The sequence below is a fragment of the Phalacrocorax carbo genome, chromosome 3 (genome assembly GCF_963921805.1).
Source record: "Phalacrocorax carbo chromosome 3, bPhaCar2.1, whole genome shotgun sequence".
In the NCBI taxonomy this organism is placed as follows: Eukaryota; Metazoa; Chordata; class Aves; order Suliformes; family Phalacrocoracidae; genus Phalacrocorax; species Phalacrocorax carbo.
Window position 1 is genome coordinate 17,240,318 of NC_087515.1, and position 14,633 is coordinate 17,254,950.

General features: G+C 34.3%; 1 protein-coding gene across 1 annotated transcript in view; it reads right to left on the reverse strand.

The window, feature by feature from the left end:
* The window catches only part of KIF6 (kinesin family member 6), a 177,071-nt gene that overhangs the window by 101,940 nt on the left and 60,498 nt on the right, over positions 1 to 14,633 (reverse strand). Inside the window, exon 10 of the mRNA XM_064445467.1 lies at positions 353 to 458. Coding sequence (XP_064301537.1) covers positions 353 to 458 — 106 coding nt within the window. The remainder of the gene's footprint in view (positions 1 to 352; positions 459 to 14,633) is intronic.

Here is a 14,633-nt window from a genome sequence, read left to right on the forward strand (position 1 = left end):
CTCTCTCTTTCACATAGTTTGTCCAAAATAAAGCCTTTATAGTGTTGGGAATATAGATGGATACATCTATCCACATACAAATAACTTGTCTGTGTTGATTCCAGTAACTTCCAGTGCACTCTTATAATTTACTGCATGCTGAGATCCTTGCTGGGGTTTCCACAAAGCGCAGATGAATTTTTCCAACTAAATTTCAAATTTCTATCAGTCCTCCATGCACTTCACAGTTCAAATGTTTTACCCATTTCCAATGCCTCTCAACTGTACTGCATTTTTTTGACACTTTTTAAACTGTGAATGTCTTCAAGTAATTTTCAGAGCCAGCTGGATTTAAAATTTTTAAAAGAAATACCTTCACATGAATGAAGCAATACTTGATCTTGCGCATGTCAGCCCCAACATCCAGAGTGCTATCAGGATCATTGTCTTCAAGAAATGTTTCAATTAACTCATCCAACCTGCAAATACATAGCATTTTTAAGGAAAAAAAAACCAAAACAAACAAGCAGACAACTCTGTAAAGTAATATTTCAAACACAATGCAAGATTTACCAAGCTGACTGATATTAGTAGGCTATTTTCCTTCAAGATCCACGCTTTGTTCCTAATACTAGAACCTGGATTTGATACTGGAGATTCTACAACTCCATATTGGAACATACTTGCATATGCTAAGGAATAGTTCTAGAACTAAAAGCTTCTTAGAAGTAAACTTTTCTTTTTGTCATTTATTTTATAACCTCTGTTCTTCTGCCATCTCATAATTGAAAAGACCTAAAGCCTGCCCTCTCAGAAGACTAGATTTTCATAGGCTTTGGGCATAGGATTTTTTAATATATATGCTTATTTGTGCAAAAGAAAAATCTTCTTCCTTTTCTATTACAAGAGTCAGTAGATTTTATAGCTTTCATAAATTAAATTACCTGCTCCAATCACCGAGCAATGTAACCTATCTTTTGATGCAGATATTTATAGATTTCTCAAGGACCTACTGCTCTTCTTCTGATTAATGAAATGTAGTTAATATTTTATTCTCTTGCAATTTGTTCTTATTTAACATCTGACAACATCTTCCTTACGGAGGAGCAATTCTGATTTTGGTAATTCAGTCCTTATAAGAAAATATGTCAACACAGAAGAATCCTTTTGCTTTTTCAAAACAAAATTAAAATATCCAGAATAGAAACCTACACAGGCATAATATACCATGCCTCTGGGCTGGATGTCACAGCTATATGGTGAAAGTCAGATTGCCTCTTGCATGCTCTCACCAGCTCTCCAGGTCTGGCTTTCCAGGTTGCATGGCAGATCATCCTCAAGAAAAAGGGCAGAAGAGTTCTAAACCAAAACTAGCCCTTAGGCCACTTACTAAGGTATGTTTCTGGAAAATAACAAGTGCAAGTTCAAACTCCATCAACTGGAGATTAAAGGCTTCCTGGTTCCTGACAAATGCTATTACCATTAACTTAGTAGGCAAATGGTGGGCAACAATGTCAGCTATATGCCCTGTAAAGCATAATTCTATGATTTTAAATGTTTGTTTATGTTATCCTCAGAAGATGAACCTAGGTTCTGAACCTGAGTGAGCCAAGGTATCTAACGTACCTGCATCAAGTGCCCAACTGCCAGAGAAGGGCAGGGGTTCAGAACCCTCTCTGTGCCTAGTGCTTCTTTTGGACTAGTTTTGTTCAGCTCCTCACTTAATATGCAAGCCTTCTAAATATCACTTAATAGTAATTTATCCTCTTCAGTTACAGGACTGGAAATCTTGTTGCCATTTGATTATCTGAATCACTTTGCTGTAACCACATACCAAAATTTTAGGCACCACAGTATCTAAGGTTGACCCTAAAGTAGGTGGTTGGGATATTACCCTGCTTTTGAAAACGTTTCTTACTGAGATTCCTCACATTACTGTACTGCAGTAACAATTCCCTTCTGGAGAGAGAAACAATGAGACGCACAACAAACAGAAAAAAAAATCAGTATTTTCAGGAGATAAATATTTGAAGATCAGGAGCTCTAAGACAGCAATGAAAATTGGAAAACATAACTGGTAGGTTTGGTAAGTTATCTCCAGAGCTCACCATGGCAAAGTGTCAATTCTCAAAACAGGAGAAAAAGGAGAGAAAAGAAGAAAGCAACCCTCAGTTAGTGTCAGATAAACTGTGCTTTCCCATCATCATTATTTCAGTTAAATGACGAAAAATATGTTGTCTATACCATTCATCATACCTGCAAAACTCACAGCTTCTGAATTTATAGAGCACTACCTGAAGTCAATGTGAGCTGTACATGTGGAGGGCTTAAAGGAGAGGATATTTAAAGAAAAATATTACTTACAGAAGCATTACTGGCATTGACTTGCTTCTCAAGTCAAGAGACTACAAAAGTCAGTGGGTAAAAGAGACCAAAGTTTTACTTATTGTTACATGTTTTTTTCTGCATGAAGAGTCCAACAGAATAGAGGCCAGTAGTACAAGATGTTATTCATACTCTGCAGACACACTAAGCACAACGAGCAGGAGAATGAATCCTTCATATGTGGAGGTAGGCATTTGTGTAAGCACTGGGAAAAGAAGCATTTATACTATTAATGAGAATGCTATAGTGATTACACAGACACAGAGAAAGTCTGTGTTTGTCCCTGTCTAAAGCACCTTATTGATTTCAGTGAGTAGAAGGAAACAAGTAAAAAATAATTTTTATAAGTAGACTGTCTAGACTGACTATATGATGACATCTATAAAAATGGGCCTTTAATCTTCAAGTAGAAATTAGAAAGGAGATATTTTAACCTTACTAAGATTACTTGTTTGCCAGGGATTTACCCATACTCAGATTACCAGAGATTTAGGCTATGGGAATCAATTAAAAAAAAAAAAGGCACTAACTTGCACCATTACCAGGATAACACTGAAGAAAGTTAAAATATTTCAAGAGAAAGAAAAATAATATATAATTCTTGTAAAATAATGTTCTATTTTCGAAAATTATTATTATTTGCCAGTCAAGAGTCAAGGTTAATTTGTCAAGAGTAACAAATTAGACAAACTGAAGTTATAGATATGAGCTGTTGTTTCCTTTCTCTTACAGTACCTTTAATGTGTTTGGCATTCTTGAAAAAACACAACTGCCCAATTCATTTTTCTGTCCCAAGGACTACATAGAAGCCAAAAAACATTTGAGCACCAGAAGACTGATTCAAGTCTGAAATAGCAGAATGCAAATCAGAAGTTATAAACCAATCCAGCCTCTTTGCCAATTCTAGGAAACAGCAGTATCTTCAGTGAATTTTTCGATAAGTTTTTAAAATTTCATCTTGAGGAATTAGAACAAGAATAGGCCAACCTAGTGAAAACGCTACAGACAAAAACAAAAGAAGAAAAAGAAAAGCAAAGAAGAAATGAAAATCCTCATGAATACCAGCAAAAGAAATCACTGCATCCCTCACAGATTTTAGGTTTCCATATAAAAATTACCAGAACTACTTCTAAAATAAATAGTCTGACAACACTCTGGATATTCTGGGAGTTCTTCCAGTATATTGAAGTATTAAACAAAGGTAAAAAATAAACTGACAATGTCATACAGATACAACTTGAAATTTCTCTTCTTAATGAATTAATCTTAGTTAACTGAAACATTTTTTTTTTCCCCCAAGTGATTTATCAGCTTCAGGACTATGAAAATAATTGAAACATTCTCCTATGAATTTATACAATTAATATTTTCAATTAATTTCCAGATATGTTCACAGAATAAATCAAGGAGACAATAAAGAAACACAGGAGGAGGGAAAAAAAAAGACAGAGAATAAGAGCAAAAAAGGAATACTGAGTGTTCATTTTCTTTTTTCTAACATATGTTAGATAAGGTAGATCTGCTTGCTATGGGACTCAAAAACAAAGGACAATATAATTCTACAAGATGAGTATCCTTTTCCTTCTCATATACCTGAGTCAGTTTATTATATTTACCTCTATAAATATCCATAAAAGTAAAATTAAATACATGAAATATATGAAAACTACAGTACAGAGTTACATAACATAGGGCTGTAAAAGATTTAAGACATTCATGTGGGGTATCTACAGTTAAAACTCCAACACACACTTTCCAGCCAAAACAGCACTCATGGGCTGTAGTCATCCTCCTATTGAAAGAGACAGGGCGAAAAAAAGTCTTTTTGTAAGCAAAGGAGAAACAAAATGGCTTTTGGTTTTCATTCAGTTACCTTCAAGAGATGGACAATACCTTTCTCCTTAGCAATAATAATATCTTCTGAGATAGTCACCTAAGCTTTGATCCTTAGTTCTCTACCAGGGGAATGCATATTAAACAGTTTTCCTCCAAAGACTGTTGCAAGAATATGTCAACAAGAATCAAACAGGAAGAACACATACAACGGCCCGGCACTGAACAAAGTAAGGCCCAGATGTTCAAAAGGAACAAGAAACCCACAGAGAACAAGAAATCCAGGGAGCTCCCTAGAAATCTTACTTTAGTTGATTACTCAGAGGCATACATATGTGGCAGAGCAAAGGTAATATGAAATCAGGAGGTAAAATAACAATGTCCTTTTTCTTAAATACTTTTTTTTTCCACCTCAGTCATAGTAGAATAACTAAAAAAGCATAGGAAACAAAATATTTTTGGTCAATTGTGGTTCAGCCCTGAGACCATATACCTAGACCTCTCTTAGAAAGTCAGTACGTTCCACTTCCTGGAAGAGTTCCTAACTATAGTTTCTTTTCAAAAAGACCTGAGCAATCAATCCTTACATTTACCAATGACCAGCTTCTACTATAATGCCAAGGATAATGGTTAATATTTGCATGCCGTCTCAAAACAGAAATTAGGAAATAAAGCTGCCCAAAGAAGGGAGTTTTGAAAATGAACTTCAAGAAGAATGAGCATGTTTATCACAGAATACATAACATATTTGAAAAATTTCTAACTTTGTGACTGAGCTTTTCTTCTCCCAGCACATCCCAGGCTGAACATTAACCTCCCCACTACACCCATTGCCAAAAGACAATGGGAAAATAATTTAGAAAAATCAAAGATGTTCATGTAGATAAGTTCTACGACATGGCTGAGTATGCCAAGGTAGCTAGCTCATAAACTAGAGGGGAGAAAAAAGCCCAACACATTTTTGTTAAAGCTTATGATGAAAAACAGATAGGATCAAGCAGAAAAAAATAAATCAACCAAGAAACATAAAAAACCCCCCTTCCATAGTATTTATGAACACTGTTGTTGCATGCAGTATGAGATTTTTTTTTCTTTCTTTACTTTATTTCTGAACACTATCACTACAGCAGTGCTGGACTTTATTGTTCTTATGAGATGGACTGCAGAAGAAGTAAGTTCCTGTTATGGTATTCTATTTCTTTATTATCAACTTACAAAATGATCTTATTACAAGCCCTCTGTAAGAAATCCATCAGTAGCAAAAAGAATAATCCCCCAACTAAAATTAAAATTAAAGATAATCAACCCAAAGCCCTAGTAATGAAATAACAACAAAAAGCCTAGTAACCTCAGATACCTCTCACTCACTGGAGCAGAAACCTGAATAAAGAGATGGTCTCTATACTATCATGTGAAGATCAGTGCCAGGAATTCTATTTTACCATGGAGAGACCTTTATAAAAACTACTTAGTCCCCATTCTCACTGCTCAGCTTAGACAGTCAAACTGCACTCAGCTTGATGGGGAAAAAGCGATGATGGAAACTGTTCAATTAACTGAAATTCAGTTAAAACCTAATTATGGGGTTAGCCACAAACAGATAACTGAAAACTACTGAATTGCTTACGAGTCACACTTAATTGCTTCAGTGGAAATACATGGCATGTATCTTTATTTCAGAATTTGATACTCTTTTAATGTAAGATGGTCAATTTAAGTTATTTTGATTTGAGATGGTTTTGTTATACTGACAAGTTACATCAGAAAAGGCTACATTAATCTGAAATAGAATTACCTAGCCACAAGATACTTGCACGGGAAGTACTAAACTAATGTAAAAAACCCCTAAAAGTATGTTTCAGAAACGGTAAAATCTCTATTTCTGTGTAGAAACAAATATTACACTAGTAGTCTTTTATTTGTTTTAGTTAACAATATTAGCAAGCCAGCTGCTGCATTCTTCATTAGTTTTAGCTTACTAAGGCTCTAAATAATGTTTCCATGAAGCATTTCTGCTAACCAAATCTGGAGCATGGATAATCATGGCTAATTTGACATGACAGGAAAAAAATATTTAAAATCAGTGTCAGATGAAGATATGTCTTCTAACTTCTGGATATTCAAAATGGTTCCCTTTTTTTCCTTTTCTCTTGTATGCTTTTAAGTAAAGGAAGTTATAGACCATTAAATAGTTATTATTTAATGTTATTACAGTAGATTAGGCCTAATAAGGGGATTTTTTCACACATCTCCATTCTTCATTTTAGGACTGGGAGGTTCTGCCCTAAGAACAGCAGGCTTAACTTACACTAATAACAGCAAGGGTGTGTTGAAGCCTATTGTCAGAACGCTGCTGTCTCAGGAAGAATAGTTTTCCCAACAGAAATTTCCTGAAGAAGGAAGAATATGAGAGTATCAAACAAAGACCCGTTTTCTGTGAAAAAACAGTAGTAAACAGAGAATGGGGTTTTCTTTCTCAGTGCTCATCAGAAAGACAAAAAAAAGAAAAACGGAAAACATGAGTAAAAAATTCCACATAAAAAAAAAATTTTCTAAGTCAATGCCAAGGGTACAGTATCACATCATTTATGAGATTCCTTTAAAACTCATTTCGATAGTGGTCTTATACATATTAACATAGTACATAAAGAAAGGTATTACAGTGCTGATACAGGTGAGTTTGAATCATGATATCAGACTCTGAAAAACACAAGCTGTGTCAAACAAGTCTGTTCTTATGCTGGTGCTGGGTAGAAAACTGACAGAAAACCAGTCATAAACAGCTGGGCTGGAAACATGTTAAACTAACACTGCTCTCTGGATAGTGACTGTGAATCAGGCTTGAATTCTTGGTCTAGCATTTCCCTTTTTATAGTTTTTTTTTTTTTTGCAAAGAGTCTAAACACACTGTACTGCAGCTCACAGACAGCTTTTACTTTATCAACTTCATTTCTTTTCTGTTACTTTCCATTCTTCAGGAATTCTTTTTTTAATGAAGCCTGCTTACCATTTAGGCCACGCATAAATCACAAAGCTTTCTATCCACATGACTTTAGATTCCATGCAATTTTTCTGACAGACCAACCCCAGAATGATTAGATGAGCACTGTGCTACTTCAGTTTTACCCGTTCATTAAATAACAGACTTCCATCTTCCTAAAAAAAATCCACTTCGGAATCAGTCATATGTTTGTATGAACCCAAATGCAAATTACACAGCTGAAATGCATCAGAAAAGCACTCCTAGCCAACTGAGAGTATGTTTTCAAAGTTTAGAGCTCTCAATAACACGCAGGATGCATGGTCTCAAAACACAGTTTTGGAAGGACTCATTTTGACCTTGCTTTATATGCCATGATTCATTTCTGGGAGAGCTTTCCTTTTAACCCCTGATCACTGACACAGTATATTATGTATCAAAATTAAGTTTGCTTAAAGAACAACTAATTTTGTGTGTCAACTGCAAACTCTGTGACAAGCAAAATGGAGATCCAAGTTTATGAAAAATAGGCTGCAAGCAAAGAAGCTACTGAGAAATTTGAGGTAGTTGGAGAGGTTGCTTCAATTGAAGAAGCCTGCTTACTTAGACTTTTGCAATAGGTTTCCGATTAGTAACATACTCCAGATCAATTTTTTCTTCATATATTAATTTTGAAAATTATTTTTACATTTAATAATGATGCTTATGTTATTAAAAAAAGTAACTCCACATCTCCACATATTTTATGAATCTATTAATCTAATAATGCTTGATAGTTGAAGCAGAATTGCCATTATATTTAATAAGAGCTAACCACATAAGTTAGCTTCAAATGTGCATCAGTATGGGAAGACCATGGAGATTCTAAGCAGCAAATTTTATCAATAATGTTATGAAGGACAGGAGACGAAAGGGAAGGTTTTTCCAGGCATTGTCGTTAATGGCATGACAAAGAAGATGAAGTGCACACAATGCTTCCAAGCTTGCCCTGAGAAAAGCTGTAGTACATTACTGATGGGTAGTGGACATGACAGCAATTGCCTAACACATAATTGACATATAGAGATGATAATGCTGTATTCTGTATCCAGAAATGACTGCTTAACCTCTAATTTAACAGAAGTGGGTTAAGTCCTGGGTGAAATAATTAGGGTAACTAAAGAGTGGTACTGGCTACTTAAGCCTTTGTACAATTCCCCCAGTAGATATTTGTAAGAATAGTTTTATTAATATAGCCCTGGAATGGGCTCCATTGATTTGGTGCAGTCTTAGAGCAGGGAAGTAAGAGCAATAACTCCTTGAGAGTCTTCTGCTTCTACAGTCTGGGAGATTTTTACACTTTTTTTCACTTTAAATATCTATACAGTGCTCTAACAACTGAAAAAAACAACTGAAAAACAAAGATCCTCTTTCTGCTACTGATTGTAACAGAATGAAAAAGTCTAAACATAATACACTTTATACTGAAGTGTTTACATGTGTATGTATGAGGAAGTCAAGCAATAATAAAGTTGCATATTACAAATTTGCTGTGAGGTTCAGTTTCATCCTGTAAACTGAAATACATTTGAAACCAGTCTGTAAATAATGGTATTGAATTACTGTAGCAACTGTGTTTTAAGAAACAAAATTACGTGTGAAATTAAATTAATTGCTGCAAGTGACAGAACTTCTGCTTTTTTTTTTTTTTAGGACTTCTTCTGGAACTAAAGGCTAGGTTCTGAGGCACCTCTTGCTTCCCAGGAGTCATTCTCAATGGCAGTCAGTCAGACAGATGAAGCTGAACTGACACTTCTGCCAGACATTCCTTCACCTAACTCCTACAGAATAACTGTGAGAGAAAAAAAGAAAAAAAAAAGCCAACCCCCAAAAAACAACAAACCCCAGGCACAATATTCTTGGTGAGGTAAAGTGAAACAGAAGTAGGTCTTCATGAACTTTGATAAAATATGCAAATCTTTATTTTATTGCAGCCCTCCTCCCACATTGTGTATTTAACAAAACAAAACAAAACATTGGGGGTAATTTTCTAGTATTCTCAATTTCTTGTTTTCGTAGTAAATTCTTCAAAGACAAAAAGTAGTCCAGAAATGATTGGACTGTTTCCTATAGCCAGGCAATAGAAAATTAAATGAGAATACGGAAATGTAAACCCTAATACTGTTTTTTTAAATCCACAGACATTTCACTTCCTTTGTCTGTACCTTAATTTGTGCACCCATGAAATACGCAATTATACCAAGATACCTAAGGGATTCCCAGCATATTAGATTATGTGAACTATAAATCATGCACAAGTCCACAATTTTTAACGCAATGATATTATATATCTGGGGACTGATCCTGGAAGATGTTAACCTAAACTCCTTAAAAAGCCTAAGATAATGAGTTGGAAAACCTCAGAAATACCACTGGAAATCAGCTGAAAGCAAAGTACTATAAACCTAAATTATTCTTGAAAACAAATGCTTCAGATTTTCAAATTTTTACCATTGAGTATAATGAAGTGAATCCTATACTTCCACAAGCAAATACTACAACCTTTAAACTTTAAGTCTCTCTTAAGCCTGAATGGATAGTAATTCTCATAAATGGTGAAAATAAAGCTTGTGAGTAAGATTGGAATGATGTCTCTACAGTAATGTTCCTGAAGAGGAAGTCATATCTCACAAAACAAAACAAAAAACAGCCCAAAGTCAAAGAGGTACAGACATAGTAAAAATTTTAAGTTCTCGTATTTAGAAATGTAAAAAGAACAAATGAAAATAGACAACACAGCAATATGGTCAATGATTTACATGCATGGAGATAAACTGATTTTCATAAATATTCAAGTTGTCTGGTATTTATTGGTTTAATACGAACATGTTTGTTAGGCCAAACGGTCTTATCTTTCTATTCCTAAATATCTAATATTTTCAGCTGGGGGCCAAGTGCTTATAAAATAACTGATAACAGAGCTAAAACACACGCCTTCCTATTGATAATAAGTAGAAACATGGTTTTGAATACCATGTGCATTTTGTTAATTCTGTAGGCAACGATTAGGATTTATATGCTGCCTCTTTACATAGCCAATAGGTTGGCATCCAAAGAGATTACCTAAATTCAAGCTGGCATGGAATGTTTAGATTTTTTTTTTTCATTTATATTAAGTTCAATTATTTGGGGGTAAAAATTTTGAAAATAGATCTTCTAATTTTGTAAAGCAATCAAACAAGTAGTATCATACACACAGATGAATGAGTACCATTAAACACTTGCATTGCACACTAGAGAAACATGCACCTCCTATTACTGATATAATCCACCTTTTTTTTTTTTTTAATTAGGTATATAGCAAAGCTGTTTTTGCTAACTCCTTATGTGAGGAGATTCTTCTGAACTAGAAGGCTACAATGTGGCAACCAGATGCAAACAGGTTCTACACAGTTGAAAATCATTCATTCCAGTGGTGAAATGCACACAGATCTAAATCTTTGGATCAGTAAGTCAAGGGGAGATTTGGCATGGACCATAAAAAGACCAAGACTAGCTTATACAGGGAAAAATTGCCTACGCTAATACTACACATGCAAAGTTTTTGCAGAGAAGAAACATGTCAAGTAGCTTGCAGAGTAGATAATTTCCTCCTTTAACCACACTTTATAATTACAAACCAAAAGCACATATGTAAAGAAATGCTACTCGCTACCAGCTAATATTTGTGGTCATAACAGTAGTCATATTCTAATCATTAGAGTATATCTAAAATTAGCGAGAGAAAACTAATTTTCAGTTTATCAAAATTTGAAAAATATAAATAACACTAAGTAGAAGGTAGCAAGGACTTGAAAGAAAAAGAAAGAACATAGGACAAGCATAAAAACTACTCAAGGGAGTCAGAAGGACTCATACGGCTGAACACTGAGACATTCCTACAGTATAGAAGAGAGAGGTAGTTTTGAAAAAGTTGTGTCAAGTGTCACGTTATAAATTAGATGTAAAGAATCAGAAAAGGTTTTCAAAAAGTATTTAAGATGCCAAAAGATGCAAACAGGTTTTTAGTGGTAATTGCAGAAGCAATTCAGCTGACCAAGCACTCAATGCATTTCAGTGAGATTCAAAAAGCTGCTCTGATCACTTTTGAACATATATATTTGGAAATTGGCTCCAAGATTTTTTCAAACATCTAAATTATCAAATTCAGCTATGCTATCTTTTATCCACAAACCTTGCTAATATGAGTTATACTATATTCCTTTATCTTTTTTGAAACCATGTGACATCAGATGACTTTTGAACATTAGAAAACAAGACGTAGTATGTAGTCTCTATTTTTCCCCATGGTAAAACAGATTTGCTAATCCTTGAAAAAAACTTTAAATTATCTCTCAATAGTTTCAATGTGAAAGGTGATTAGTTTAAATTATATAAGATTTTTTCTTCTACTCTTTAGGTCAGTGACCTTGCAACAAAATAGCAAGATCAAAGGGAAGTATTACACTTACTTTAAGCATCCAGTGTAGGTACCTGCACTGGGACCCTGAACTTCCTGTGCTGTCACTAAAGATTTTATAACATGTAAGAGAAAAAATGTCCTCTAGAGAAATACATTGATTTAATAGCATTCTAAATCAGGCATCTAAGCTAGATGTTAATGTGAGATTTTAAGACTATTTTATAGTTAAGGTAGCTTCTCTTCTCTTGACTATTGCCTGCACAGCTTGTATCAGTCAGTCTGCTAACTTCTACACAAATCCACTGTCTGCAAAGCTGTGTTGACATAAGGCAAGGTAATATGCTTCTATTTCTTCCACCTTGCAACTGAAACTGAACACTGACATCAGCAAATAAGAACATTTGCTCTGCTTTGTAAATGAAACCATTTGTTCAACAGCTTAAGTATGAGTAACTGTTAAAGCTCTATATTGTACAACAGTGCAATATTGTTAATACCATGATAGCATACAGATGTCACAATGTTGAAACAGAAAAATGAAAGACAGAAAGAAGTAATGAGAAATCCAGGACTTGAGTAAGATGAACAATGTATGACTGTTGAAGTAAAAAATAGAAGCGTCTGTAATAACATATGTATCTGAAAGAAATAAGGTAAAGTTATTAATAAATTGAAGTGCTAAGCCAGTACTTCCGGTCCTGTTCCTAGAGAATTCCAACTGGCAAAGGCTCTGGAAGCGTGGGTGCTCTGGAACACAGGACCCTGATTCAAAATCCTGACTTTCTGGGCACACATTGAAAATTGTTAATGAGCTCATTTATAACAACTTATAACAACAACAACAAAATAATCCCAAAGGATTCAAACAAAACGGACTCTCCCTTTTACTTTTGGCATGCTTCTCACAAAAAAAAAAATAATAATTAATTTAATTCTATTCTAAAGCACAATACAGAAGCCTGTGAGAGTACAACTTCATTCTATTTGGGATGTATGTTGTTATGTTCTAAATTTTTAAAAAATAGTTTAAAACATTCCTTCCCCCGCCAAACAAGAAACTAATTCTCCAGCTCAAAGAATATTTAGACATCAGCCCTTTACAGCTGAGGAAGTAGATGGTAAGATCCAAAGCAAGCAATTCAGATTTTAGAAGCATTTTATGAACTATGTTCTGAACCACTTAGGTAGTCTCGCTGAATTTTTTATGCTGTGCTTTTTAAGTAAACAAAATGAGAGCAACAGGATTCATGTATGTTTAACATTTTAGAAAATAAAATAATAAAGTAAAAAATACAACATAGTAATGTAAATGCTTACCATTTAACACAGAATTCTGAAGTAAGAATTCCAGTCAGCTGTAGCTTTATTCACAGGACTTATAAGCTGTATTGTATTATAATTTAGCATTCATGAGAAAAGTCAGGACCATTTGTTTTCCATTTTGTTTGAAACTTAGTGAATGACAATGTGACATTGTAGTGGTTATGAGGAAGCCTATTTGACAGATGTTTTTTTCCTTCCATTAAATGAATAATAAGAAAAAAAATATCCCTGCAGAGACTTCTTTGATTTAAGTGAGGAAAAAAACAATGAAGAATGAACTACAGCTTATTCACATATCAACTTCAAACACCTAGCAACACTTAAGTGCACTGAGTAGCCCAGTGATTTCATTTGAAATGCCTGGAGTTTTTCATTGACATGTTTTGTACCTTGGATCATCTGTGTTCAGAATCAAAGAATAAATAAAAAAGTTGGCACAGAATGCTTTCAGAAAATTAATTTTACTCTGACTTCCCTTGAAATACATATGATGAATCAGAAAAAGAATTAAAACACATCTATTTTTGATGAGACTATATTTAGTAACATTTCTCCTTACTAGTTAATTACCTTATTTGTAATAAAATGATTCACAGTAAGACTTTTGTTAAAGCTCAAAAATTTTGAAAAGAAATATATAAACTTGATTGTTTATGTGTGCGTGTATATACACACACATATATATACATGTTGAGATACAGTTTATTTAAGTTTAAGCAGAAGACATCCTAACTAAGCAGAAAGGTCTAAATTCTATTCAAAATCCATAATGACCCAAATTATAATTTCCTCTCTGGGAATATTAAAAAAGCATCAGCCCTCCCCCCCCAAGAGATTATTCTGTCTGGAACCCCCTACAGTACCACTCCCCTAAGGACCATTCTTGGGAGACACCTCCAAATAAAGCGCAACACAGTATGTTGCATTATCACCTATACCATGTTTCTTTCCCCATTCTGTCCATCATAACAATCTGATCAATATATCTCCTGAGAAGTAATGTTATTTAGGTTTCTTTATAGATGCAAAATTAGATGCAAACTGCAACATAGGCTTTTTCCAGTAACAGTAAATCATTATTGTATCAGCCCTCATCTAGGTCAATACTTCTGTTTGGACAACTCACTTGTATATTTATTCTTTAATGTGAACAAACTCTTCAGATAATGAGTAGCTCCAAACTCAGATGGCCAGTCTCAATAAACAGAACTGTCATAAAGATTTGCTGTGTTATGCATTGATAGACTCTAACTGGAGACAGAACACTTAGATGCTATCTGTTGATTTTCACAGATGTTCAGGATATTTATGGACAGGAGGCTTAGACAGATGTAAACCAGCATGGTCACAAATACTATCGCCATATGAAAGTGAGCTCAAAATGTATATGTATTCAAAACCACAGAAAGATATTTTCATTGAAGTAGTGGCTTTTTATACTATCATTTCATCATACTTTCATTTGGGTGTTTAGTCCACATCAGTTGTTTACGTGTGAAGACTCTGCTTGCAAGGACACATACAAACGCAAAAGTCATAAAACCTGACATTTGATATTTTCCCCCACTTGAACCATTTACAGAAAAAGATTGACTTATCTTCCAACATTCCATTCAACTACAGCATACAGTATTAATAAACAAGTATGACTCATGTATATGACAGTTATTCTCCAGCAGTATCTTCTGTTCT